This window comes from Carcharhinus amblyrhynchos, chromosome 31 (genome assembly GCF_965287045.1).
Source record: "Carcharhinus amblyrhynchos chromosome 31, sCarAmb.v2.hapA, whole genome shotgun sequence".
Classification (NCBI taxonomy): Eukaryota; Metazoa; Chordata; class Chondrichthyes; order Carcharhiniformes; family Carcharhinidae; genus Carcharhinus; species Carcharhinus amblyrhynchos.
Window position 1 is genome coordinate 8,113,769 of NC_137354.1, and position 27,294 is coordinate 8,141,062.

At 46.2% G+C, this 27,294-nt stretch overlaps 1 protein-coding gene across 1 annotated transcript in view; it reads left to right on the forward strand.

The window, feature by feature from the left end:
* zswim8 (zinc finger, SWIM-type containing 8) overlaps positions 1 to 27,294 on the forward strand; it is a 159,121-nt gene that overhangs the window by 52,521 nt on the left and 79,306 nt on the right. The window contains exon 3 of the mRNA XM_080215897.1: positions 3,429 to 3,523. Within this exon, the coding sequence (XP_080072023.1) occupies positions 3,429 to 3,523 (95 nt within the window). The remainder of the gene's footprint in view (positions 1 to 3,428; positions 3,524 to 27,294) is intronic.

Genomic DNA, 27,294 nt, shown 5'->3' on the forward strand with positions numbered 1-27,294 from the left:
TCACACACGTGACTTGCTTGGAAGTGCAAATGACCTGTTTTAATTCGTGCAAATACAATGTCCACTTGGTGCAGGAGAAGCATTCGCCAAGCGACTGTGAAATGGGTGATGTGTGCGTCTGTTTTTTCTCTTTGCTGGTTATTGGGTAATAATTACATTTGTGTTGTAACATTCAGCAGGATTGCTTACACACCGAGTTGGGAAATTTCTCTGAATTACTACTGTAGTGTTTGGCAAGTTTCTCATCATCGGATTCTGGGGAATGGGGTGGTCAAGTCCCCCAGGAAACTCCCATTGCTGGATCAGCAACTCAAATGGTTCAGCTTTGCCTAATTTGTGGGGGGAATGCAGTCGGTGGCACAGTGGGTTAGCACTGCTGCCTCGCAGCATCAGGGACCCCAGTTCAATTCCTGGCTTGGGTCACTGTCTGTGTGAAATTTGCATGTTCTCCCCACGTCTGCGTGGGTTTCCTCCGGGTGCTCTGGTTTCCTCCCACAGCCTGAAAGACGTGCTTGTTAGATATATTGGCCGTGCTAAATTCTCGCTCAGCTTACCCGAACAGGCGCCGGATGTGGCGACTAGGGGATTTTCACAGTAACCTCATTACAGTGTTAATGTTAAATCTGCTTGTGACACTAATAAATAAAAAAAACTTCTTTGACCATTTTGATTTATTAGTGTCACATGATGGAGTTTAACAGGGACAAATTTGAAGGCCCAATACAGATAGGAAATATACGGTAAATGGCAGAACTCTTAAGAGTATTGATAGGCAAGGGACCTGGGTGTAAAGGTACACAGGTCACTGAAACTGGCAACGCAGGTGGACAAAGTAGTTAAGAAGGCATACGGCATGCTTGCCTTCATCGGCCGGGGCATTGAGTTTAAAAATTGGCAAGTCATTTTGCAGCTTTATAGAACATTAGTTAGGCCACACTTGGAATATAGTGTTCAATTCTGTTGCCACACTACCAGAAGGATGTGGAGGCTTTGGAGAGGATACAGAAAAGATTTACCAGGATGTTGCCTGGTTACAGATGACATTAGCTCTCTGGAGAGGTCAGAGAAACTTCATTTGTTCTCACTGAATGACGGAGATTGAGGGGTGACCTGATAGAAATCTGCAAGATTATGAGGGGCATGGACAGAGTGGATAGTCAGAAACTTTTTCCCAGGGTGGAAGAGTCAATTACTCAGGGGCACAGGTTTAAGGTGCAAGGGGTAGGTTTAAAAGAAATGTAGAAGGAAAGTTTTTTACACAGAGGGTGGTGGGTGCCTGGAACTCGCTTCTGGGGAAGATAATGGAAGCAGATATGATAGTGACATTTAAGGGGTGTCTTGACAAATACGTGAAAAGGAGGGAAGGGAGAGATATGGTCCCTGCAAGGGTTAGTTCAGTCGGGCAGCATGGTCAGTGCAGGGTTGGAGACCTGAAGAGCCTATTCCTGTACTGTAATTTTCTTTGTTCTGTGTTCTTTGTATTAGAATACAGTGAACAGTATTGTTTTTTGCGTGCTAAACAAACTAAGTTCATAGAGATGGAGAGGAGAGGGTGCAGAATGTAGTATTAAAGTCATAGCTACGGTGTAGAGAAAGATCAGCTTTATGTGATGTAAGTCCATTCAAAAGTCTGATAGCAGCAGAGAAGAAGCTGTTCTTGAGCTGGTTGTTGCGTGACCTCAGACTTCTGCACCTTTTTCCTGACGAAAGATGGCGGAAGAGCAATCTGTCAGGCATCAAGGTGTCCTAGCAAAACTGGAATCAATGGGAATCGGGGGAAAACCCTCTCCGCTGGTTGGAGTCACACCTGGCACAAGGGGAGATGGTTGTGGTGATTGGAGGTCAATCATCTCAGCCCCATGGCAGGAGTTCCTCAGGCTGGCCCAACCATCTTCAGTTGCTTTATCAATGTGTCCCATTGCTTGTTCTATGATCCTAGCCTCTCTTTACCAACATCTGCCACTTGTCAGCCCAATTGCACATTTTGGAATCTGCTACCTTTGTTTTATTGACAGTTGCAGGAGCTAACAGTCGGAACATCATTTCCATGATATCAATGTTTGCAGATTTATTCTGTTTCTTGCACTGAGTGACTGGATGACCTCCACTTATCAAATTTTGATACCATCCATGAGGCAGGATAAATCAATAGCTTAGCACTGGTAGCTAAATGATGGTTGTGTGCATCCTATACTTAGAAGAAACCCAAGGGGCAGATTTTTTTTAATTTCTTCGTGGGATGTGGGTGTCACTGGCTGGGCCAGCATTTATTGCCCATCCCTGAGGGCATTTAAGAGTCAACCACATTACTGTGGATCTGGAGTCACAGGTAGGTCAGACTGGGTAAGGACGGCAGATTTCCTTCCCTCAAGGATATTAGTGAACCAGATGGGTTTTTATTGACAATGGTCAATCTTGGTCATCATTAGACTTTTAATTCCAGATTTTTATTGCATTCAAATTTCATCATCTGACATGGTGGGATTCGAACCCGAGAATTACTCTGGGTCTCTGGATTACTAGTCTAGGGACAATGCCAGTATGCCAATGCCTCCCCCTTAAGTCCTTCTCTATGAAGGGATGTTCCGTGGTTCTGTCCGATGGCAGACTATCGTGCTCAGTCATCCTCGTGCGTTTCTTCTGGAGTTACTGCCTCGTTTTAACTACAGCTTGTGACGACTCCTGTTGAAAGATTGGCCCTGACAGCTGCTGTCACAGTTCCTAAGCAAACGGTGCCACCACCCTGAATTTTGTTTCAACCATTCCCCCACGCGTTGCAGGAGGGGCATCATCTCCTTGGGGGGGTTAGTGGTCAGTTTTGTTGCAGCCTTAGTTCAAGTTAAACTGACGCTGGGTTTGAGGTTTAATTTACATAGCAACATGATCCCACGCGGTCTACGAAAACTAAGCCTAGTCCATCCACATGCGCCAGATAGAGTCTGACCCTCCCTTATCAACATTTATCTTTTTTCAAAAATGAACACCTGAAAGTAAGTATTTGACGGACATTCGCGCCTAAACAGTAAAGGGAAACTGTGGAGGAAGTCTTGGAAATTGGAAGCAGGAGTAGGCCATTCGGCCCTTCGATCCTGCTCCGGCATTCCTCAAAGGCAGAAAATGCTGGAAAATCTCAGCAGGTCTGACAGCATCTGTGGGGAGAGAGTAGAGCCAACGTTTCAAGTCAGAGCTTAATTAGGGGGAAACCAGATTGAGTACACTTGGGAAAAAGCAGTAGAAGGTTACACTGATGGGGTTGGAGATGACTTGTGTGTGTGCTGTAGCACTGGTCGAGACCCCATTTTGCCAAACAGTTTTTTCATGTGCTGTAAATTCGATGTAGTCATGTGTCATTCATTCCCAGCCAGCTCCTGAATTTCCTCATTCGCAGTTGTTGTAATTTAACAATATATTTCTCACCTTATCCTCAGGTTATACTCGTGTCTGGCTAATGGCAGCGCAGATGAATTCCAAAGAGGGGAACAACTGTTCCGAGTGCGGGCAGTCAAGGATCCACTGCAGATAGGTGAGTTAGTGCTTAAAAGCATCAGTTCTTCTGTTGAAGGGTGGAGTCTTGTATCGAGCCATCTTGTATTGGGATTTTGGAAGGTAGCTAACTGTGCTGGGTTGGTAAGGTTAGACTGGATGGCACCTCACAGTCGAGATTTGCAAGGATATTACCAGGACTGGAGATTCTATGCCCCAGAGGGATGTTCGGATGCTGTGGCTTTTGTTAGAACAGAGCAGAGCTGAGGGAAGGTTTAATTGAGATACATAAAATCATTAGAGGCCTGCACGATAGGAGGGATCTGTTTCAGTGGAACGGTTAATAATCAGAGGGCGTAAATGTACAGAAATTGGTCATTGGAAATGGGATTAGGCGGATAACTGTTTTGGGCCAGCACAGACAAGATGGGCTGAATGGCCACCTTCTGTGAATAGATTTCTATGATTCCATAGTAAGAGCTATTTCCTATTTGTCTATCATCTCGCTTGGCTTTTTAACTTGATTTCTTTCCCCCTTTGGGTTATCGCTGTCGGATTGGGGAGTTCAGTGAGTGTCGGCTGGGGAGGGGAGGGGTCAGGTCCTGATTGGTCAGCAGGAGTTATTCTGCTTGCATGGACTATCGCGACACCACCTGGTCTATTGGCCAACCAACGGCATCTTTATCTGTCTAGCCACTGGTGGCTTACCTTGGCAGCCAGCCTTGGACTACCACAATGCGACCGGCGCGGTGGCAAAAAGTGTGGAATGTGGTGATTCTTTTTCTCATTTATTCATGGGCTTTGGGCATCACTGCGGGTCTGGAGTCACGTGTAGGCCAGACCGGGTGAAGGTGGCAGATTCCCTTCCCTGAAGGGCATCGGTGGACCCAGATGGGTTTTTACGACAATGGTTTCATTGTAATCATTAAACATTTTAATTCCAGATTTTTGTTGAATTCAGATCTCACCATCTGGCATGGTAGGATTTGAACCTGGGTCCCCCAAACTGTCATCTTGTTCTGTAGATTATAAATCCAGTTACAACCCCACCACACCACTGCTGAGAGTATCTGTTTGCGAATTCTATTGAACCGGAACTTGAACATTATTTTTTAACCTCTGTGTAGAAGTTAAGTCAGTAAGTAGTCTCACAACACCAGGTTAAAGTCCAACACGTTTATTCGGTAGCAAAAGCCACTAGCTTTTGGAGTGCTGCCCCTTTGTCAGGTGAGTCAGATGTGTGTTGGACTTTAACCTGGTGTTGTGAGACTTCTTGCTGTGTTTACCCCAGTCCAACGCTGGCATCTCCACATCATAGATGTTGAGTCAGACTGCAAAGCTTCCATATTATTAGCTATACAGTGTAATTTTATATCGTGAGCTTTATAAACCATTGTCTAAATATTTGAAAACTTCTGAACCTTGGTTTGTATCAGTTGAATTATAAGTCGAATGCAGTTTCCAGAGGTTTTGACCTGGATATTCCAGGTTGAGGCATATCTCAATGCAAAAACTGCAGCCGTGCAGAAAGTTGCAAAAGAGAGTCAGCGGCCCAGGATAAACTTTAGCTGAAGGTTTTCCCTCTTGGTTGGGACAATTTTGCCAAACTGTACCCAGGGAGAGGGCAGCACGGTGGTTAGCACTGCTACCTCGCAGCGCCAGGGTCCAGGGTTCAAATCTGGCCTCGGGTGACTCTGTGGAGTTTGCACGTTCTCCCCCGTGTCTGCGTGAGTTTTCCTCTGGGTGCTCCGGCTTCCTCCCATAGTCCAAAGATGTGCGGGTTAGATGGATTGACCATGCTAAACGTGTCATGGGGGACTAGCTGGGTGGATAAGTGGGGTTATGGAGATGGGGTCTGGGTGGGATTGTGGTCTCTGCAGACCTGATGGGCTGAATGGCCTGTTCCTGCACTGTAGGGATTCTGTGTGTGCTGAATTTATGGAATTCACTTCCACAGAAAGTAGTTGAGGCCAAAGTATTGTTTTCAATGGTTTCAAGAAGAAATTAGATATAACTCTTGGGGCTAAAGCAAGTTCAAAGAGCCGAATGGCCTCCTCCTGCTTCTATTTTCCTATGTTTAAAATAGAATTACTGGGGTTAGATGGTGGAGGCTGCGGTAACATTTACAAATTGGATCGATGAGGAAAAGGCGATGAGGAGATATTGGAGCAGGTTAAAGCATATGGGGCCCTTTCCATTGCTGGGATTTTCCAGTCCTGTCTAAGTTGACGGACCTTTCAAAGACATTTTCCAACCCCGGCCCTGTCACAATAGGCTGCAAAACTCAGTCCATGCAACTAGGACTATTTTTATGTGAAAAATGTAAAATGTTTATTTATTAGTGTCTCAAGTAGGCCTATATTAACATTGCAATGAAGGTACTGTGAAAATCCCCCAGTTGCCGCACTCTGGCGCCTGTTCGGGTACATTGAGGGAGAATTTAGCATGGCCAATGCACACTAACCCGCACGTCTTTGGACTGTGGGAGGAAACCGAAGCACGTGGAGGAAACCCACGCAGACACGGCAAGAACATGCAAAACTCCACACAGACAGTGACCCAAGCCGGGAATCAAACACAGGTCCCTGGCACTGTGAGGCAGCAGTGCTAACCACTGTGCCATCTTGCTGCCCAGAGAGTTCAGCCACTTACTGATGAGAGCCAAAGCTAAGAGGCCCAGCAGATCTGCTGGGACATTGCTGGTCTTTAACCCACGAGGAATGGGTGCACCCATTTCTCCAAGTAGGGAGTTACTGGGTCCAAGCCCCATTGCAGGAATGGCACATGGATTCCAGGCTGCTGCTGCCGAGAGAGTGCTGCACTGCCAGAGGTGCCTTCTTTTCAATGAGGCATTAAACCGAGGCCTATTTGGGTGAGTAGGATTGTATTTGCTGGAGTTCACAAAAATAAGGTGGGGGGGGGGGTCTCACAGAATCCTCTAAAATTCTAACGGGACAAGACAGGGTAAATGTAAGTAGGATATTCCCGATGGTGGGGGTGTCCAGAACCAGGGGTACAGACTGAGGATACAGGATAGGCGGTTTAGGATAAAGAAGAGGAGAAATTTCTTCACCCAGAGAGTGGACAGCCTGTAGAATTCGCTACTACAGAAAGTAGTTGAGGCCAAAACCTTGTGTGTTTTCAAGAAGTAATTAGATATACTTGTGGCGAAGGGGATCAAAGGACATGGTGGGGGGAGGTGGGACCAGGATGCTGAGTTGGACAATCAGCCATGATCACAATGAATGGCAGAGCAGGCTTGAAGGGCTGAATGGCCTCCTCCTGCTTTCAGTTTGTGTTTCTATGATCCTATGGCACTTTGGTTGAATAAGAGCAGTGGAGTTTCCCAGCCAACTTATAATCCTCCAAATAACAGCAAAACTGCCTATTTAACCCCTGTGCTTGTGGACCCTTGCTGGGTGCAGATTGGTCACCGTGTTTGGATAACAACATTTAAAGAAGTGCTTCATTGGCTTTGAAGTACTTTGGGCATCCATGGAAACGCCAACTGTGCTGTCTGTGTACTTCCTCTCTCCTTCCACTGTTGTGTTTGCCCATTCCTTTTGTAAAGATGTTGAGCATTAACAGGGCTAGAGGGAGCAAAGTGAGACTTCCATTGACTGGCCATGCTAGTGCGCAAAGAAGTGTTCAGAGTAGGAGATTCATTTCAACAGAGCGGCTCCTTGTGAGAGGAAATGTTTAGAAAAACCATTTCCAATGGCGGAGCAGACCCGATGGGCTGAATGGCCTAATTCTTATGGTCCTATGGGCCCATTGTATGCTTGTTTCTGGTTGGACTTACAGCGAGGGGACGGTTTAAGCTTCATTACACTTGTCTGAGATTCTGGCAAAGGTGCTTGGACCTGTGCACGGGGGTGTGCTAGTTTACTGCAGCCCTACCCCAGCTGAGAATTGACCACATAAAGGTTGGAACTGATACAGTATCTTTGACACTGGGTTTGGAAGCTGCTGTTCTTTTTGTGTGGCCAGTTTCCATGGCACGCTGGCAGTGTTAGATCATTTTCCATCTGCGCGGGTGTGACTGAGGCCTGCCTGTAGCTTTGCCCACATTTGCCATGAAGCCTGACTGTGCACCCATCTGTACGCAGGCCCCTCCACTCTCCACGTCTCAACAAGCATTCCAATTTCCTGTGGTTCGCTTGGCTCGATGGGTACAGGGTTTGCTTCTCTCCTGAAGACAGGGCAGTTCCTGAACCACTGTCCACCTTCACCCCTCCTAAATGGGCTGTTTTTGATCCACCTCCCCGTTTGAATTTTAGGCCTCACTCTACCATATCTGGCTGAGTGACATGTATGCTTTCCTTCTGTTAACCGACTGAAAGAGAACCTCGGTTTACTGACCAGTCCATTGATGAGTTTGAGACCAAACATTGCCTTATCTCATCCGTAACCTGCCTCTGCAAATGGTTAGGTTTGCGATGCTGTTTGAGGTCAGCCATTTTAGATGGAGCTTCACTTTTTTAGCAAATGAGTTGGTTCCTGTCTTCCAAGCTCCCCCTCCAGGTTCCCTTGTGCTGCTCACTTTGGGGAAGTGTCATTGAACAGTTGACTTTGTTGGTTGGCCGCTCGCGATGCAGAGCGATGCCAACAGCGCAAGTTCAGTTCCTGTACCAGCTGAGGTTTATTCACCTTGGGAAGCGATGGCCTGGTGGTGTTATCACCAGACTATTAATCCAGAAACTCAGCTGGTATTCTGGGGACCCAGGTTTGACTCTTGCCACGGTGGAATTTGAATTCAATTAAAATATTTGGATTTAAGAATCTACTGATGACCATGGAACCATTGTGGGAAAACTCCACCTGGTTCACTGATGGCCTTTGAGAAAGGAAATCTGCCGTCCTTACCTGGTCTGGCCTACACGTGACTCCAGAGCCACAGCAATGTCGCTGACTCTCAACCGCCCTCCAAGGGCAGCTAGGGATGGGCAATAAATGCTGGCCAGCCAGGACACCCATGTCCCACGAATAAATTTTTTAGAAATGAAGGCACTCCTTTCTTAGCTTTGCCCCCACCCCCACTCCCCACCGAGGTGTGGTGACCTCAGGTTAAATTACCCCCAGTCAGCTCTCCCTCTCGAAAGGGCAGAGCACCCTATGATCATCTGGGGCAATGATGACTTTACCTTTTACCTTGCATTGTGTCAGGGTAGGAAACAGTTAAAGAGGAATCCCCTACAGTGCAGAAGGAGGCCATTTGGCCCATTGAGACTGCACTGGCAGCAATCCCACCCAGGCCCTAATGTGTAACCCCACGTGTTCACTCTGCTAATCCCCCTGAATGCTAAGGGTCAATTTAGCAAGGCCAATTCACCGACTCGCACATCTTTGGACTGTGGGAGGAAACCAGAGCACCCGGAGGGAACCCACGCAGACACCATAGAATCATAGAACCTTACAGTGCAGAAAGAGGCCCTTTGGCCCATCGAGTCTGCACTGAACACAATCCCACCCAGGCCCTACCCCCATATCCCTACATATTATACCCACTAATCCCTCTAACCTATACATCCCAGGATACTAAGGGGCAATTTCTTAGCATGACCAATCAACCTAACCCGCACATCTTTGGACTGTGGGAGGAAACCGGAGCACCCGGAAGAAACCCACGCAGACACGAGAAGAATGTGCAAACTTCACACAGACAGTGACCCGAGCCGGGAATCGAACCCAGGTCCCTGGTGCTGTGAAACAGCAGTCTTACCCACTGTGCTACCCAAGTAGTTGGAGGTAAATAGGTTAAGAACGTCACTGTGTGCAATTAAAGGGACAGACAGGTACATGGATGAGAGAGGTGTGGAGGGATATGGCCCAGGTGCAGGTCAGTGGGAGTAGGCAGAAAGATGGTTCGGCACAGCCAGAAGGCCTGTTTCTGAGCCTTACTGTTCTATGGTTCTAGGTAGGGATTGAGGAGTAGAGTTTTACATTAACAAGAATAAAGCTGCGGAGAAGAAGAGGTGACTTGCTTTCTGTCTTTTTTATGTGCTAGCCATTGGAGTTGGCCATATTGTATGTCATTGGTGATTAGCCTTCAATGAAGGTGACATTTATTGAGGCAAGCTTTCTTCTTTACAAAAAGCCTAACCATTATAAATCAACCAAAGTTTGTTGCAGAATGAATTGTTTCTCTCTGCTGTTTATGTCAGCAGCAGGCTGGGTCAGTTGGCACCCTCTGGTGACTTGGCTTAAGTTGCCATATGTGTGACCAGCAGATGGGAGTTGACAAACTGTTTGACTGTGGGACTTTCGCAACTGAGTCCAGTCGTGAGCTGTGGGCAGCCCATATTGTGAGCACCGACTTGGCCGGAGAATAGTAATCGGAGGAACCTGAGAGAAAATCTCCCATGTAGTTCGCAGGGCAGCGTGACAACAAAAAGCTAAAGTTTATTTATTAGTCACAAGTAAGGCTTACCTTAACACTGCAATTAAGTTACTGTGAAAATCCCCTAGTCACCACACTCCGGCGCCTGTTCGAATCAACGTACCTGACCGGCACATCTTTCAGACTGTGGGAGGAAACTGGAGCACCTGGAGGAAACCCACACAGACACGAGGAGGATGTGCAGACTCCACACAGACAATGACCCAAGCCAGGAATTGGTCCCTGGTGCAGTGAGGCAGCGGTTCCAACCACCGTGCCGCCCCCAAAAGCGGGTGAACGTTGGAAAGAGCATTTGTGAAAGGAAGAGTCTAACAAAGTTTTGAGATCTCCCATTGTCTGATTTAAGTTTTGAATGTATGGTGGCTTTTGGACCATCTTCCATGACCCTTTTGGCATGGAAACCCTCACCCACAGAGCATAGTGGAAACTAACAGAAATATTACAATGCGGTAAAGGTTTGTTTGGATAAAACATTTGGCACTTAAAGTCAGTGCTTGAAGAATGTTTGGCTTTGTGTAGCGTGTCCATTGTAATAGTTTATTTAGCAAAGGAACTTCTCAATGGGGTGTGACTAAGCAGAAGTTAAAATGTTGGATCCTTATCTGCATTTGGAATTTTTTCCTACATTTGTTGTTCTACATTTTAAAGACATTCACCATGACAGTGTTTTGTGCAGACTTGAAACTTGTGTGTGCCTTATTACCAGGTGAGGAGGGGGTGACTCCCCTCTCTTCAGCCACCTTGGTTGGCCACAGCAAAAGTTTTGGTTTCTTTTTCATGAGGATATGTCTTTTTCCACCTCCAAATGCATTTAACTATGAGCAATGAGGAGCAAATTGAAAAACGGTTTTCTTGAGTCAAAGGAAGAGCAATTTCATTGACCATGAAACTTAAGGGAAGAATAATCAACATCGCTCGCACGGGTGTCTGAAGGAAAGTTAGACTCCAATGTGGAGAGAAAAGTTCAAAGAACATGTAGTTAATTGTCCATGAGGTGTAGATTGTTAAACGTTGTGGGCGATTTGGATTGGCTGGTTTAGTGGATTCGGTCTGATGGAGGAGATCACAGAAAAATAGAACAGATTGAATAATGGAATCCCTTCAGTGCAGAAGGAGGTCGTTCGGCCCATTGAATCTGCACTGACCACAATCATACCCAAGCCCTATTCCCATAGCCTCATACATTTACCCACGTTAGTCCCCCCGACACTAAGGGCAATTTAGCATGGCCAGTCCACCTGAATAGTGTAAAAGAAGATCGCAAGAAACACTGGATGGATTCAGGTTGATTTGCTTGTTCTTAGCGATGTTGGCTAAAATGCTACATCGTGAGTGAACTGTGCCTCAGCAGGCGTCCAGTTTATCTTGGCTTAATTGTCATCTGGAAGACAGGCGCCTTCGATAATGCAGCACTCTCTCTCAGAGCCGGGTTATCAGCCTAGATTCTGTTATGCAGTTTCCTTCGACAACACCTTCCAAACAGGCGAAATCTTCCACGGAGGAGGAGAAGGGCAGCAGGTGCATGGGAACATCACCACCTGCAAGTTCCCCTCCAAGTTTCAACTTGTGACTTAAGGAGCAGCTGGACAAATACATCACTAGGATGGGAATAGAGGGATCTGGTCCCCGGAAGGGGAGGGGATTTTAGTTCAGTCGTTCAGTAGTTTAGTTTAGCATGGTTGGTGCAGGCTGGGAGGGTCAAAGGGCCTGTTCCCGTGCTGTAATTTTCTTTGTTCAAGTTGCACATCATCTTGTCTTGGAAATATATTGTCATTTCTTTGACGCTGTTGGGTCAAAATCCTGCAATTCCCTCCCTTAGCATTGTGTGTGTATCTACTCCTCATGGACAGCAGTGGTTCAAGAAGATGGCTCACCATCATCATTCTCAAGGGCAATTAGGGATGGGCAATAATTGCCAGCCTAGCCAACGGCGCCCACATCCTGTGAAAGAGTAAATACGTTTAATCAAAGATCCACAGTGGGATTTGGAATGTTTTTACATTTTCTTTCATTTTATGTAACAGAATGTTAGTAGTTAATTTGGTGTTATAGCGTCATAGAGCTTTACAGCATGGAACCAGGCCCTTCAGCCCAACTTGTCCATGCCAGCCTTTTTTTTAACCCCTAAGTTAATCCCAATTGCCCGCATTTGGCCCATATCCCTCTATACCCATTTTACCCATGTAACTGTCTAAATGCTTTTTAAAAGATAAAATTGTACCCGCCTCTACTACTACCTCTTGACAGCTTGTTCCAGACACTCACCACCCTATTGTGTGAAAAAATTGCCCCTCTGGACCCTTTTGTATCTCTCCCCTCTCACCTTAAACCTATGCCCTCTAGATTCCCCTACCTTTGGGAAAAGATGTTGACTATTTACATTATCTATATCCCACTTTATTTTACAGACCTTTATAAAGTCACCCCTCAGCCCCCTACGCTCCAGAGGAAAAAGTCCCAGTCTATCCGTCGAGTCCTGGTAGCATCCTAGTAGATTTTTTCTGCACTCTTTCTAGTTTAATAATATCCTATTTATAATAGGGTGACCAGAATTGCACACAGTATTCCAAGTGTGGCCATACCAATGTCTTGTACAACTTCCACAAGACGTCCCAACGCAATGTTCTGACCAATGAAATGAAATGTTCAGTGTTGAGCACTAGTTGTGGGAGAGCAATGTACATGTAGTATTCACAGCCCAGAGACAGGCCATTCAGCCCGACAGGTCTATGCTGGTGTTCATGACTGTCTTGTGCGTCTCCACCCGCCGCCACTTTATTTCATCTCATCCTAACAACGTATCATCCTATTCGTTTCTTTCTCCTATAATTTTCTTAAATGCATCAAAAGTGTTGATGTCTGTAAATACACAAATTGAATGTGTGAGATATTCAGCATTAACACTGTGTCAACTCTCTGCTACACAACATCAGTTGCATCTGTGTAATCGCCTGAGTTTGCCCTGTAGCTATCTCTAATGGCATGCTTTAGCTGGTTCTGTTTTGTGATGGGGAGGTTTTTCTTTTTGGGTGGCCTTGTGGTGCAGTGGGGTTATCGTCCCTGCCTCTGAACCAGGAGCTCTGGGTTCGAGTCCCAGTGGTAGTCACGATGTGGAGATGCCAGCGTTGGACTGGGGTAAACACAGTCAGAAGTCTCACAATGCCAGGTTAAAGTCCAACACGTTTATTTGGTAGCAAATGCCACTAAAAGCATTTGCCCTGTTTGTGATTAGAACTTTCACTCAGCTATGAAAGGGCTGCCAGCCCTCCGAAAGCTAGTGGCTTTTGCTATCAAATAAACCTGTTGGACTTTAACCTGGTGTTGTGAGACTTCTTACTTCGAGTCCCACCCCAGGACCTGATGGCCAAGGAAGGCGCGTTCATAACGCGGCCAACAGGTTGGGATTGTCAATCTGCAAATCCTTCCAAACGTGCCAATGGCTGGCGGTAAGAGAGACCTGGTCAGCCACGCTTGATGTGGAGCGGGGCCCCTCAAGCTATAACTCCCTGGCGACAGACTAATGACCTGTTCCGGCAGTTACCAGCTATTGGCAACAAACAAAAATTGGCTTTGGTGCATCACTAATCTTTTAAAGTTTATTTATCAGTGTCACAAGGAGGCTTACATTAACACTGCAGTGAAGTTACTGTGAAAATCCCCTAGTCGCCACACTCCGGTGCCTGTTCGAGTACACAGGGAGAATTTAGCACGGCCAATGCACCCTAACCAGCACGTCTTTCAGACTATGGAAGGAAACTGGAGCACCCGGAGGAAACCCACGCAGGCACGGGGAGAATATGCAGACTCCACACAGACAGTGACCCAAGCTGGGAATCGAACCCGGGTGAACACTAGGTGCGGGAAGAGAATTAGAATGTTTGTTTCTTTTTCCACCTTTTTGCACTCCCAAGTCTTTGATTACTAGGCTCCATTGTTAGTGTGATTGGGGCAGCAGGGTAGCGCAGAGGTTGGCACTGCTGCCTCACAGCGCCAGGGACCAGGCTTCGATTCCCAGCTTCGGTCAGTGTCAGTGTGGAGTTTGCACACTCTCCCCATGTCTGCATGGGTTTCCTTCTGGTGCGAAAGACATACTGATTAGGTGCATTGGCCGTGCTAAATTCTCCCTCAGTGTACTCAAACAGGCACCGGAGTGTGGCAACTAGGGGATTTTTGCTGTAACTTCATTGCAGTGTTAATGTCAGCCTACTTGTGACATGAGTAAATGAAAAATAAAGAGACCAAGTCTAAATGCGCCAGCCTGGCTCTGGCCTTATACTTTGGTAACTGTGGTCCAATTTAAAAACCTCATATTATGCAGTGTTGCTGATATCCTACAAGGTAGTGGATTATCCCAATGGAATGCACTACTGGCTGCATCCTCTGCCCTGATGACTATTGTTACTCTATTTAAGAGATTTAGACACAGTGATTCCAGTAGAGCCCACTCTGAGTAGCTCCTTCAGTTCTCGGCTCCATCCCTTGGGAAGTATATATATTTTTATTTGTTTGTGGGAAATTGGCCAGCATTTATTGCCCATCCCTAGTTGCCCTTGGAGTCAACCACATTGCTGTGGCTCTGGGGTCACATATAGGGCAGATCGGGTGAGGACAGCAGATTTCCTTCCCTAAAGGATGTTAGTGAACCAGATGGGAGTTTCCGACAATGGTTTCACAGTCACCAGTAGATTCTTAATTCCGGATATTTTTATTGAATTCAAATCCCACTATTTGCCATGGTGGGATTTGAACCCGGGTCCCAGAGCATTGGCTGAGTTTCTGGATTAATAGTCCAGCGATAATACCACTAAGCCATTGCCTCCCCTTCTATCTTAGCTTTGGAGAGGGGAGAAGGGTGCAAGGGACCCATTCAATACAATGATATGAGGGCTGAAAGAGTTAAAATGCAAAGACAGGTTGCGGAGATTAGAGTTGTAATCCTTTGAAGATTAAGGTCTAATTTGGTCTAATTGAGGTGTTAAAGGTGATTAAAGGATTTGGTAGGGTAACTAGACAAATGATCTTGGGGTGGGTCGACAGCAGTCCAGAACAAGGAGAACAAAGAGAGCTAAGCTGTTTTGGGGTGGTGGGTAATATTGAAAAGCACTTATAAAGGGAAATCTGCAGCACTGCGTCCCTCCAAAACAATATTGAGGCTCGTTGGGGGTGGGAGGTCGTACTGAAATATCAGAACTGAGATGAATAGCTTTTGTTGGGTCAGGGTAAGAGGGGATTTGGAACCGAGATGTGGAAACGAAGCCATGTTGCACGTCCACCATGATCAGATTAGATGGTTTGATAGGTGCAAGAAGCTGAAAGGCCACCTCCTGTTCCTATGAGCGTGGGGGTGGAGCGAATGGAATTTTTTTCCCCATGGTATATTAATATGCCACATGCCACCCCTGAATTGATGCGTCAGCCATGCTAAATTCTCCCTCGATGTACCTGAACAGGTGCCGGGGTGTGGCGACTAGGGAATTTTCACAGCAACTTCATTGCAGTGTTAATGTTAGCCTACTTGTGACTAATAAAAAAAAACTTTTTGAACAGCTCAGAAACTTGGAGAACTATCACCTTGTGGTCAATTGTGGCCATTTTCTCAATCTATCCAATTGTTGTTCTTTTTAAATTAAACACTTTAAACAAGAAGATGCTAGAGAAACATTTTTTAGCATTCTTTTTATTGAACCTTTTTGGCCATGATAGGTAGCTAAAGACTTAGCCAGAGAGGTAGGTTTAAAGGAAGACAGTAAGGCAGAGAAATTTAGAGAGAAATTTCAACACTTAAGGCCTCGATTGATGAAGGCTTTCGTTAGAGGAACAGTTAAAATCAGGATGTGCAAGAGGCCAGAATTGGAGGATAGCAGAGATCCCAGAGGGTTATAGGGCTGGGCAGGTTTATACACGATGAGGAGAGTGAAAAATGGAGTTGAAAAGAAGGGTGAGAAATTTAAGGATGAGGTGGAGACAGACCAGGAACCAGTTGGGTGGCACAGTGGTTAGCACTGCTGCCTCACAGCTCCAGGGACCTGGGTTCGATTCCCGACTTAGGTCACTGTGCGGAGTCTGCACGTTCTCCCCGTGTCTGTGTGGGTTTCCTCCGGAGGCTCCGGTTTCCTCCCACAAGATTGTGTGCTCAGCCCCTTACTATATTCCTGATAGACGTACGACTGGTCCCTCCATGCCAATGCTATAGTTAAGCAAGCCCACCAATGTCTTTCCTTCCTTGGGAGGCCAATGAAATTTGGTGTGTCCACTACAACTCTCACCAATTTTTACCAAGATGTGCAGGTTAGGTTGTTTGGTCATACTAAATTGACCCTAGTGTCGGGGTGGGGGGTTAGTAGTGCAAATACGTGGGGTTGCAGGAATGGGGCCTGGGTGGGATTGTGGTCGGCGCAATGACCTCCTTCTGCACCGTAGGGATTCTGTGATTCAGTTCTAGTTATCCGGGGCAGGAGTATCCCAATTCTGATTCCCCAATCCAAATTGTCCACCTGTCTGTCTGAGATTGTGCGATGAATCCCAAGTGAAAACGCATCCAACCATCTGGTGAATGAAGATTAATTTTAGACACCGACTGGGCTGTTTATGAAGGAAATTTGTCAACGCAACATTTTGAAATTTGAGTAATTAGTTTTTCCTTCGGAAGATGGAGTGTACAAACTTCAAGTGTGGCCTACAGTTTTTGGGAGGTCAATGTGGCCCCCCTAACATTAATTAATACACCAGAATTATTGAGAGCAATGCTTATAAATATTATTGTCAGTTTTTACCTTGCAAATGTATCAAGTGATCAATTTAGTTGACAGCCCTGAGACACAAGTGTATATGATTTAGCGAGATTGCCTTGAATAATGTTGTTCCCTTTTTAGATGTTTGTAGTCCCTTCAATCAAGGGCTGATTTTGGGTAGTCCATGGTGGAACTAACCTAATGCTAATTTAGAAATGATATAAAGGGCATTGATGACTTAACAAACTGAAATCACCACTTGCTGGAAGCAACTGTCTTGTATCATCACAGTAAGTCTCTCAACACCAGGTTAAAGTCCAGCAGCTTTATTGGACATTAACCTGGTGGTGAGGGTTCTGTGCCCACCCCAGTCCAACACCAGCATCTCCGTCTTCCTGTATGGTCAGCTTGCAGAACAGCCAATGAGAAGTACATTAACATTATTTAGCTTGGACAGTATTGTACATCAAAAGAAACCCAGATAAAGTGAGCTGTCAGCTGCCCTTTGAATTCACGGCACTGGGGAACATCGGAACAGGAGTCGGCCATTCCTTGGCAACCTAACTCCATGTTAGATTGTTCCCCCTTGATGTGGAGTTGCCAGCATTGGACTGGGGTAGTCACAGTAAGTAAGCTTCACCACTCACCTGATGAAGGGGCAGTGCTCTGAAAGCTTGTGCTACCAAATAAACGTGTTGGACTTTAATCTGGTGTTGTAAGACTACTTACTGTGATTATCCCCCTTTAAACCAAAAAAAACTCTCAACCTCAGATACATTAGCCTTTAGATGGATGCAGTGGAGGTTTACCAGAATGATACCTGCACTTTACAGTGTTAAATAAATTGAGTTTATTTATTAGTCACAAGTCGGCTTATGATAACACCGCAAAGAAGTTACTGCGAAAATCCAGTAGTGGCCACACTCCGGCGCCTGTTCAGGTACACTGAGGGGGAATTTAGCACAGTCAATGCATCTAACCAGCACGTCTTTCAGACAGCAGAAGGAAACCGGAGCACCCGGAGGAAACCCACACACAGACACGGGGAGAACGTGCAGACTCCACACAGACAGTGACCCAAACTGCGAATAGAACCTGAGTCCCAGGTGCTTTGAGGCAGCAGTGCTGACCACTGTGCCGCGCTCATAACAACAATGAGAGGTTGCATAAACCAAATTAGTATTTCCTGGAATTTATAAGGACTGATTATATCGAAGCTTTCAAGATATGAAGGACATGATAGGATCGGTAGAGGGATCCTATTTCTGCTGTCAATCAAAAGAGAAAATGCAGGAAAATCTCAGCAGGTCTGGCAGCGTCTGTAAGGAGAGAAAAGAGCTGACGTTTCGAGTCCAGATGACCCTTTGCCAAAGCTAAAAGGCAGAGAAAGTGGGAGATATTTATACTGCAAGGGGAGGGAATGAAAGATGAGTCATAACCACAGAAACCAGGGGAAAGGCTGCTAATGACGGTCCATAGAGAGATTAGAAGGTGTGGATGGCCAAACGGCAGAGAAGCTCAAATCAGAGAGTAAACTGAAATCAGAGGGGGGTGGGGGAGAGATGGGTGAGAGAGAGGTAAAACTGAGAAAAGGGGAGAAAGGGAAGCAAAGGGGGGATGGAAGAGAGGGGAGGGGAAGAAAAATGAAGATAATAAAGAAATAAAAGGTAGGGAACAGTTAAAAATTAAATTTTCCTTTAAATTATTTCTGCTGATTGTGTATGCGCGGTAGGGAGGGAGTTGGGAGGAAGGATGGGGAGGGGAGGGAGTGGAGTGGGGGGGTAGCATTCTAAGACTAAAGGTCATAGCCTAAACATTGGAACTAGGTATTTCTGGAATGAAGTTCGGAAACAGGTTTTGACACACTCAGATTGGTAGAAGCTGCAACACTTTGACAAATGGCAATTGATATTGTATTAATTGTTAATTTTAAATCTGAGATTGTTGGTTTGAAGTGGGGGGGATAATAGACATGGAGTTAGATTGCCTAGGATGGCCTACTCCTGTTCCTACGTCCCTCAGTGCCATGAATTCAAAGGGCAGCTGGTAGCTCACTCTGCCTGGTTTCCTTTGATGTACAAGGTATTTCTGTAAATATTGTTTACAGGCTGACCGTATAGGAAGGTGGAGATGCTGGTATCAGACTGGGGTGGGCACGGAAGTCTCAACACCAGGTTAAAGTCCAAATAAACCTGCTGGACTTTAACCTGGTGTTGAGAGACTTCTTACTGTGACCACACAAGAAGATTGCTTCCAGCAAGCAGTGATTTCAGTTTATTTAATCATCAAACTGGTGCATAACTCCGGGGCATCTCTTCACGAGTAAATATTACATCAAAAGATCTGTTTCATTCCCCATGTTCGGTTCATTTTTTTTGCTCCATATTTGCATAAGGAGTAGTAGCAGTACAGGCCATTCAGCCCCTTGAGCCGATTCTCATCCCAGCCTCATATCCATCTTCCCCGCTCACCATAACCCTTCATCCTGCTTCTAATTAAAAATCTATCCTTTGCCTCCTCCGATTTGTTCAGTGTTCCGGCGTCCACTCCACTCTGAGATACAGAATTCCACAGATTCATGACCCTTTGAGTGAAGTAATTCCTCCTCATCTCTGCTTTAAATCTGCTACCCCTTAACCTAAAACTATGACCTCTCATTCTAGATCCTCCCACAAGAGGAAACATCCATTCTACATCTCCCCATCAGCCCCTTTTAGCATCTTATATACCTCGATTCTTCTTAACTCCAGCGAGTATAGGATTAAACTTTAGACCTAAATTTAGCACAAATATCATTAATTTTATAATCTCTCGATTTGTTTATGGGGTGGCACGGTGGTCAGCACTGCTGCCTCACAGTGTCAGGGGGCTGAGTTCAATTCCAGCCTCGGGTGACTGTGTGGAGTTTGCACACTCTCCCCCATGTCTGTGTGAGCATTTTCTGGGTGCTCCGGTTTCCTCCCATACTCCAAAGATTAGTTAGATGGATTGGCCATGATAAATTACCCCTTAGTGTCCCAAGATGTGCAGTTTAGGTGGATTGGCTGTGCTAAATTTCCCCTGGGTGTCCCAAGATATGTAGGTTAGGTGGATTGGCCATGCTAAATTGCCCCTTAGTGTCCTGAGATGTGCCTGTTAGGTGGATTGGCCATGTTAAAAGGGAGTCACGGCAGTAGGGCAGGGGGAGAGAACCTGGGTGAGATACTCTGTCAAGAAAATCGGTGAGACTTGGTGGGCCAAATAGCCTCTTCTGCACTGTAGGGATTGTATGATTCTATAATTCCAAAGACGGGAGTTCAGAAACCACAATAATAAATTTTTTTAATTGAATTGAATTAGACCATGAGAGAGAATCTGACTGATAGAAAGCTGAAGCCAGTAAATGTTTCCCTGAAGCTGTTGGATTGTCGTAAGCTGCCAACTGGCTTGCAAATGTCCTTTGTGAAAGAAGGGACTGGCTATCGTTCTGTTCTATATGTGGCTCTGGTTCTACAACGGTGTGGTGACTTGCCCGCCGTCCATACCCCCAGGCTCGCCTTTGACCAGGAAGTTAACTTGGAAAAAGTCTCATAAACACTGTGGCTATAAGGGGCAGGTCAGGGGCTACGAATTCTGTCAGTAACTGCCCTGCGGACTTCCCCCAAATCCTTCTACCATCTACGTCTCAAGTCCAGAGTTTGATTGTGTACCTTGAATTTTGCTAGCTGAGTCCAGCTCCAACAAGACTGCAGAGACTCAGCACCATCCAGGACCAAGCAGTCTACCAGATTGGCATCCCTTTACCAGATTGGCACCTCTTCCACCAAACTTCAACTTCCACTCTCTCTCCAGGTATCTGCCATAGCTCGCTTAGTGACATTCTTACTCCTGAACCCCAAGTTTGGGGATTCAGCATCCATGCCTGAGGCTTGAGCACAAAGAGCTAGAAAGACATTCCAGTGCGGTAACATAGGGGTGCTGCACTGCCAGTGGCGCTGTCTTTTATATATATTTTTAAATTTATCAGTGTCATAGATGGGCTTACATTAACACTGCAATGAAGTTACTGTGGAAAATCCCCAAATCGCCACACTCCTGTTTGGGTACACTGAGGGAGAATTTAGCACGGCCAGTGCGCCTAACCAGAACGTCTTTCGGACTGTGGGAGGAAACTGGAGCACCCAGAGGAAACCCATGCAGACACGGGGAGACAGTGACCCAAGCCAGGAATTGAACCTGGCTCTGTGAGGCTGCAGTGCTAACCACTGTGCCGTCCCATATGAGGTGAGAGGATCAGATTAGAGTAAACGATACCGTATATTTCAAAGGAGATCAGTGGAGTCCTCCCTAGTGCCCTAGGCAATATTTATCCCTCAATCAGTGTCACTAAAACCAGGTTAACTGGTTATTATCATATTGCTGTTTGTGGGATCTTACTGTGCTCAAATTGATTGCCAAGTTTCCTGCAAAATGACACTTCGAAAGTAATTCATTGTCTCTCCAGTGTGTTGGGACATCATAAGTTCTTGAAAGGCTCCTTAACAGTGTACCACGTCTACAGTATTTGCTACCAACAAGACTGTATCATAGAATCCCTACAGTGCAGAAGGAGGCCATTCGACCCATCGAACCTGCGCTGACACCAATCCCACCCGGCCTTACCCTTGTAACCACATATATTTACCCTACTCATCCCCCTGACACTAAGGGAGAATTTACCATGGCCAATCCCCCTAACCTGCATATCTTTAGAAAAGGTGGCGGGAACATCTGGTCTCAACAATTATAGTGTGACGATGGTGGGTTGCCAGCCCTGCCAGAGACCTTCCTCTCAGAGGAAGTTGTTTCTTATCTCATTGCCCAGATTTAAATGACTGTCGACTGGAAATCCATCCCCCCTCTCCCGTGCCTTGTCCCCATCTTATCAACGTCCTAACAGCAGCATTTCACACCATTCCTGGAATATTTCCAGACCAATATAGTATGCACGATTCAGGACTTTAAAAATACGGAGTGAGGGATCATAGAATCCCTGCAGTGCCGGAGGCCATTCTGCACCAACTCTCAGACAGAGCATCCCAATCCTGCCCTATCCTGAAACCCCACGTATTTACCTGGCTAATCCCCCTAATCTGCACAATTTGAGACAATTTCCCACGACCAATCCACTGAACCATATCTTTGGATAAGGGGCAATTTAGCACGGCCAATCCACCTAACCTGCACATCTTTGGACACTAAGGGGCAACTTGCCATTGCTAATCCCCCTAACCTGCACACCTTTGGACACTAAGCAGCAATTTCCCATGGCCAAACCACCTAACTACATCTTTGGACAAGGGGCAGTTTAGCATGGCCAATCTGCTTAACCTGCACATCATTGGACACTAGGGGGCAATTTACCAAGGGCAATCCACCTAATTTACATATCTTTGATACGAAGGGGCAATTTAGCAAGGTCAGTCCACCTAACCTGCGCATCTTTGTGAGGCAACAGTGCTAACCACTGTGCCAGTGTGCTGCCTGTTGTGTTCTGTTTTGTTTTTGGTATTGTCAGTACGTGGTAAACTTGCCTGTTTGGAGGATTGCCATCCGACCTTCTACCAAGACCTTCCCTGTTGGCACAGCTGGGATCAAGACTTGGTATGCATGGGAGTTGCGAGTGTAAACCCAGGCCTCACTCCATGGTTTACGATGCAATAATGCACTCTGTTACTCCTATTACTCACCGCAGTAATACTTCATTCCTGGAGTAGCCCACTCGAATACAACTGGGCGACAGTCACCTCTGACACTGTTACACTGCAGCGAGGAATTGTATTTACAACATTGACGTGTGGACTGGAGAAGGAATGTCAGCCTGTCTCTATCACATTGTAGCAGGCCTTCACAAAAATGCAGAAAAACACCTCCAGAATTTTGTCGTAGAATGAATAGCTACAGTGTGGAGAGGACACTCTCTGTATTGTAACAGAAGGGCATGTTTGGAACCCATTAGTGTGAGGTGAAGTGTCACAGAAGATCTTTTCCTTCGCAGTTCAAAGTCTGCAGCAAAAATGTTGTCTTAACCAGAGCACAGATATGTGAGTCGCAGAATAGGGTAATGCTGAGGGGCTTGTGTTAGGGTAATGTATGCTTTAATAAGTAGGTATGTTTTCTTCCTTTGTGGGATGGGGGTGTCGCTGGCAAGGACAATATTTGTTGCCATCCCTAATTGCCCTTAAACTGAGCAGCTTGTTGGGCCAGTGGTTAGCACTGCTACCTCACAGCACCAGGGATCTGGGCTCATTTTAAAGTTTTTTTTTTAAGTTTATTTGTTAGTGTAATAAGTAGGCTTACATTAACACTGCAATGATGTTAATGTGAACATTCCCAAGTCGCCACACTCTGGAGCCTGTGCAGGTACACTGAGGGAGAATTTGGCATGGTCAACGCACCTAGCCTGCCCGTCTTTCGGACTGTGGGAGGAAACTGGAGCACCCGGAGGAAACCCACGCAGACACGGGGAGAATGTGCAAACTCCACACAGACGGTGACCCAAGCCAGGAATCGAACCTGGATCCTTGGCGCTGTGAGGCAGCATTGTGCCACTGCGCAGCCCCATTTCCACTTTGCGTGACTGTTCTCCCCGTGTCTGCGTGGGTTTCCTCCAGGTGCTCTGGTTCCCTCCTGTACTCCAAAGGTGTGCAGATTGGGTGGATTGGCCATGCTAAATTGCCTCTTAGTGGCCCAAGGTGTGGAGGTTAAATGGATTAGCTGTGGTAAATGTGTGGGGTTATGCGAAGTGGGCAGGGAAGAGGGACTGGGTAAGATACTCTGTCAGAGAGTCAGTGCAGATTTGATGGGCTGAATGGCCTCTTCTGCATTGTAGGGATTCAATGATTTCAGATGGAAGCTTAGAGTCAACCACATTGCTGTGGTTCTGGAGTCACATGTAAGTCAGACCAGGTAAAGGGCAGATTTCCTTCCCTAAAGGACATTAGCGAACCAGATGGGGTTTTCCGATAACCAACAATGGTTTTACAGTCACCATCACTGATGATAGTTTTATATTCCAGACTTATTAATTGAATTTAAATTCCATCAGCTGTCGGGTTGGCATTTGAGCTCATACCTCTTGAACTCTCATTGCCAGCAAGGATTAGGTAGCTCATGAAGCCCAATGATTTGGGCAGTCCTCCAATCTTTGTGTTAATTATACTGTGTACACTCTTAGTCTCCTTACTTGAGAGAGGATATACTGGCACTGGAGGGGGTGCAGAGGAGATTCACTAAATTGATTCCAGAGTTGAAAGGTTTGGCTTATGAGGAGAGACTGAGTAGACTGGGGCTATACTCATTGGAATTCAGAAGAATGAGGGGAGATCTTATAGGAACATATAAGATTATGAAGGGAATGGATAAGGTAGAAGTAGGGAGGTTGTTTCCACTGGTGGGTGAAACCAGAACCAACCTCAAAATAAGGAGGAGCAGATTTAGGACTGAGTTGAGGAGGAAGTTCGTCACATAAAGGGTTGTGAATCTGTGGAATTCTCTGTCCAGTGAAGCAGTTGAGGCTACCTCATTGAATGTTTTTAAGGCAATGATAGATAACTGTTTGAACAGTAAAGGAATTAAGGGTTATGGTGAGCGGGTGGGTAAGTGGAGCTGAGTCCATGAAAAGATCAGCCATGATCATATTGAATGGCGGAGCAGGCTTGAGGGGCCAGGTGGTCGACCCCTGCTCCTAGTTCTTATGGATCTTATTGTATTGAATTTCCCTCTAAGCGGGGCGTCAGTTGCATCTCTAGGAGCTTCCTGAAACTAGTTAAAAAGAGAAAATGCTGGAAAAACTCAGTGGGTCTGGCAGCATCTGAAAAGAGAGAAACAGAGTTAACGTTTGGAGCCCAATGTGATTCTTGTTCAGAACTGTTTTCTCTCTATTTCAGATTTCCAGCATTTTGGCTTCATCTGAAATTGTGATTGAGTGAGGAGGTACATGTGTATCTCTCTGAATAAATGCTTTAAAAAAGTGTGTCGTAGATGGGTTCCAGATCTATTCTTCATTCATCTTCAAGGATTATAACACTTAGAAAGCAGATCCTTTCTTGATTGAATGAAAGTCAAGACAGAATTGTATTTCTATTGAACTTTTTAATTACCTCAGCGTGTCCCAAAGTGCTCCACAACCATTTAAGATCTTTATTTCCTCTCCAAGTATAGTCCCTGGTGTGTTGTAGAGAATGTGGCAACTATTTTGCCCAAGCAAGGTCCCGCAAATGAACACTAGATCATCTGTTTTTGCGATGTTGATTGAGGGCCAAATATTGGGCAGGGCACAGGGCGAGAGTGACCTTGTGCTTTTCTTCACAACAGTGCCATAGTATTCCTCGTGGCTATCTGAGATGGAAAGCAAGGTGGTTGTTTAACTTCTCATCTGGAAAGTGCAGTACTCCCTCTGTGTTGTGCTGATGTATCAGGCTAGATTAACCTCGAGAGTGGGGACTAGGAATCTTCTCCCCCTAAGGTTAGAAAACTAGCATTTGAGCCAAGGATGTGCATTGGTGGGGGGTGTGTGTAGGGGGGTGTGTATCGGGGGGCGCTGTGTGTGGATATGTGTGTCTCGGGGGGATGATGTGTGTGTGTGTGGATGAGTGTATATCGGGGTGCTGTGGGTGGGTGTGTATGGGGGTGCTGTGGGTGGGTGTGTGTCAGGGGGTTTTGTGTGTGTGTGTGTGTCGGGGGACTGTGTGTGGGTGGGTGTGTATTGGGGGGCTGTGTGTGTATCGGGGGGATGTGTGTCTGTCGGGGGGTTTTGTGTGTGGGTGGGTGTGTGTTGGGGGGTTTTGTGTGTGGGTGGGTGTGTGTCGGGGGTCTGTGTGTCTGTCGGGGGGTTTTGTGTGTGGGTGGGTGTGTGTCGGGGGGTTTTGTGTGTGTGTGGGTGGGTGTGTGTCGGGGGGTTTTGTGTGTGGGTGGGTGTGTGTCGGGGGGTTTTGTGTGTGGGTGGGTGTGTGTCGGGGGTCTGTGTGTCTGTTGGGGGGTTTTGTGTGTGGATGGGTGTATGTCAGGGGGCTGTGTGTGGGTGAGTGTGTATCGGGGGTATGTGTGTGTTGGGGGGGGTTTGTGTGTGTATGTGTTCACACCCATGTCACTCTGAGCCTGCATTTTTCAGTGTGCTCATTCAAGAAATTCCTCATCAATCAATCAATCCTTGAGGCAATTTGAGATTTTTCCAAGTCTAGCTGGCTTCTCATGAATTATGTACATTGGAAATGCTGGTTCGGCAATTTTCCAATGTCTCGATATTCCAGTGTAGCTGTAACACAAACATCATCTGCCAAATTGTGGCATTGAGGTGTTCATTAAGTGCTAACAAGAGTTTAACTGAACACCCATTGGTTGTAATCTGTCCATACGTATCATTTAGTGATCAGTGATGTTGCTATTTCCGCTGTAATATCTGTCCTTTATACATTAAAGTTGTGAATTGTTTTGCAAACAAAGTTCTGTGGTGTTGGAAAATCCACTTATAAAATTCTGTGAGCATGTTGCCTCTCTCTCATAGAATCCCAGAAGGAGGCCATTCGGCCCATTGAGTCTACATCGACCACAATCCCACCCAGGCCCTACTCCTGCAACCCCATGTATTTACCTTGCTAATCCCCCTGACACTAAGGGACAATTTAGCATGGCCAATGCACCTAACCTGCACATCTTTGTAGTGTGGGAGGAAACCAGAGCACCCAGAGGAAACCCATGCAGACACGGGGAGAATGTGCAAACTCCACACAGACAGTGATCTGAGGCCAGAATCGAACCCAGGTCCCTGGCGCCGTGAGGCAGCAGTGCTGACCACCGTGCCACCGTTCACCACTGGGGATTTGAAAGCAGCCCAGGTAACTGTGGTGAGAGCACAGCATCTCCAAAAGGTCTTCTGTGAAACGCCTTTCTGAAGTTTCAACCCAATTCTTAACAGACAAAACTAATAATCATCAAGGTGTGACTCTCACCAGAGGTTAGCATGGCTGATGTGGGCAAATGGGAATGTGTGTCAGGGTTGGGTTCTTTGGCTGGGGGTTTTGAAGAGGCATGCGGCCGCACATCAGCCCAGGGGAACGTTAGCCCACCAGCACTGGAGTGTAGAAGTGAAGAATCTTCACTTCCCCAACACAGATGCCTTTCATTTTTGAGCAGTTTTATTTTTAATTAATTTTTATCTGGATAGGACGGCACAATGGCACAGTAGTTAGCACTGCAGCCTCACAGCGCCAGGGACCTGGGTTCAATTCCGGCCTCGATGACTCTCTGTGCGGAGACTGCACATTCACCCTGTGTCTATGCGGGTTTCCTCCAGGTGCTCTGGTCTCCTCCCACCGTGCAAAGATATTGCCCCTTACTGTCAGGCGGACTAGCAGGTTAAATACATGAGGTTAAGCGGTTAGGGACTCAATGTGATTGTGGTCAGTACATGTGCGATGGGCTGAATGGCCTCCCTCTGAACTGTAGGGATTCTATAATTCATCCAATTTGGTTGGAATATTTCATTTTACTAAAGGCTGTTTATGTACTTATTTTATCCAGCTTTTTTGCTGAATAATGGAGGATGATTTAGATCTGCTTGTCCAAGCCTTTGTTATCAAGTGTTTCCATCAGTGTCTACCTGGTTTAGTTAAAGCTTATTTATTAGTGTCATAGAAGGTGGCACAGTGGTTAGCGCTACTG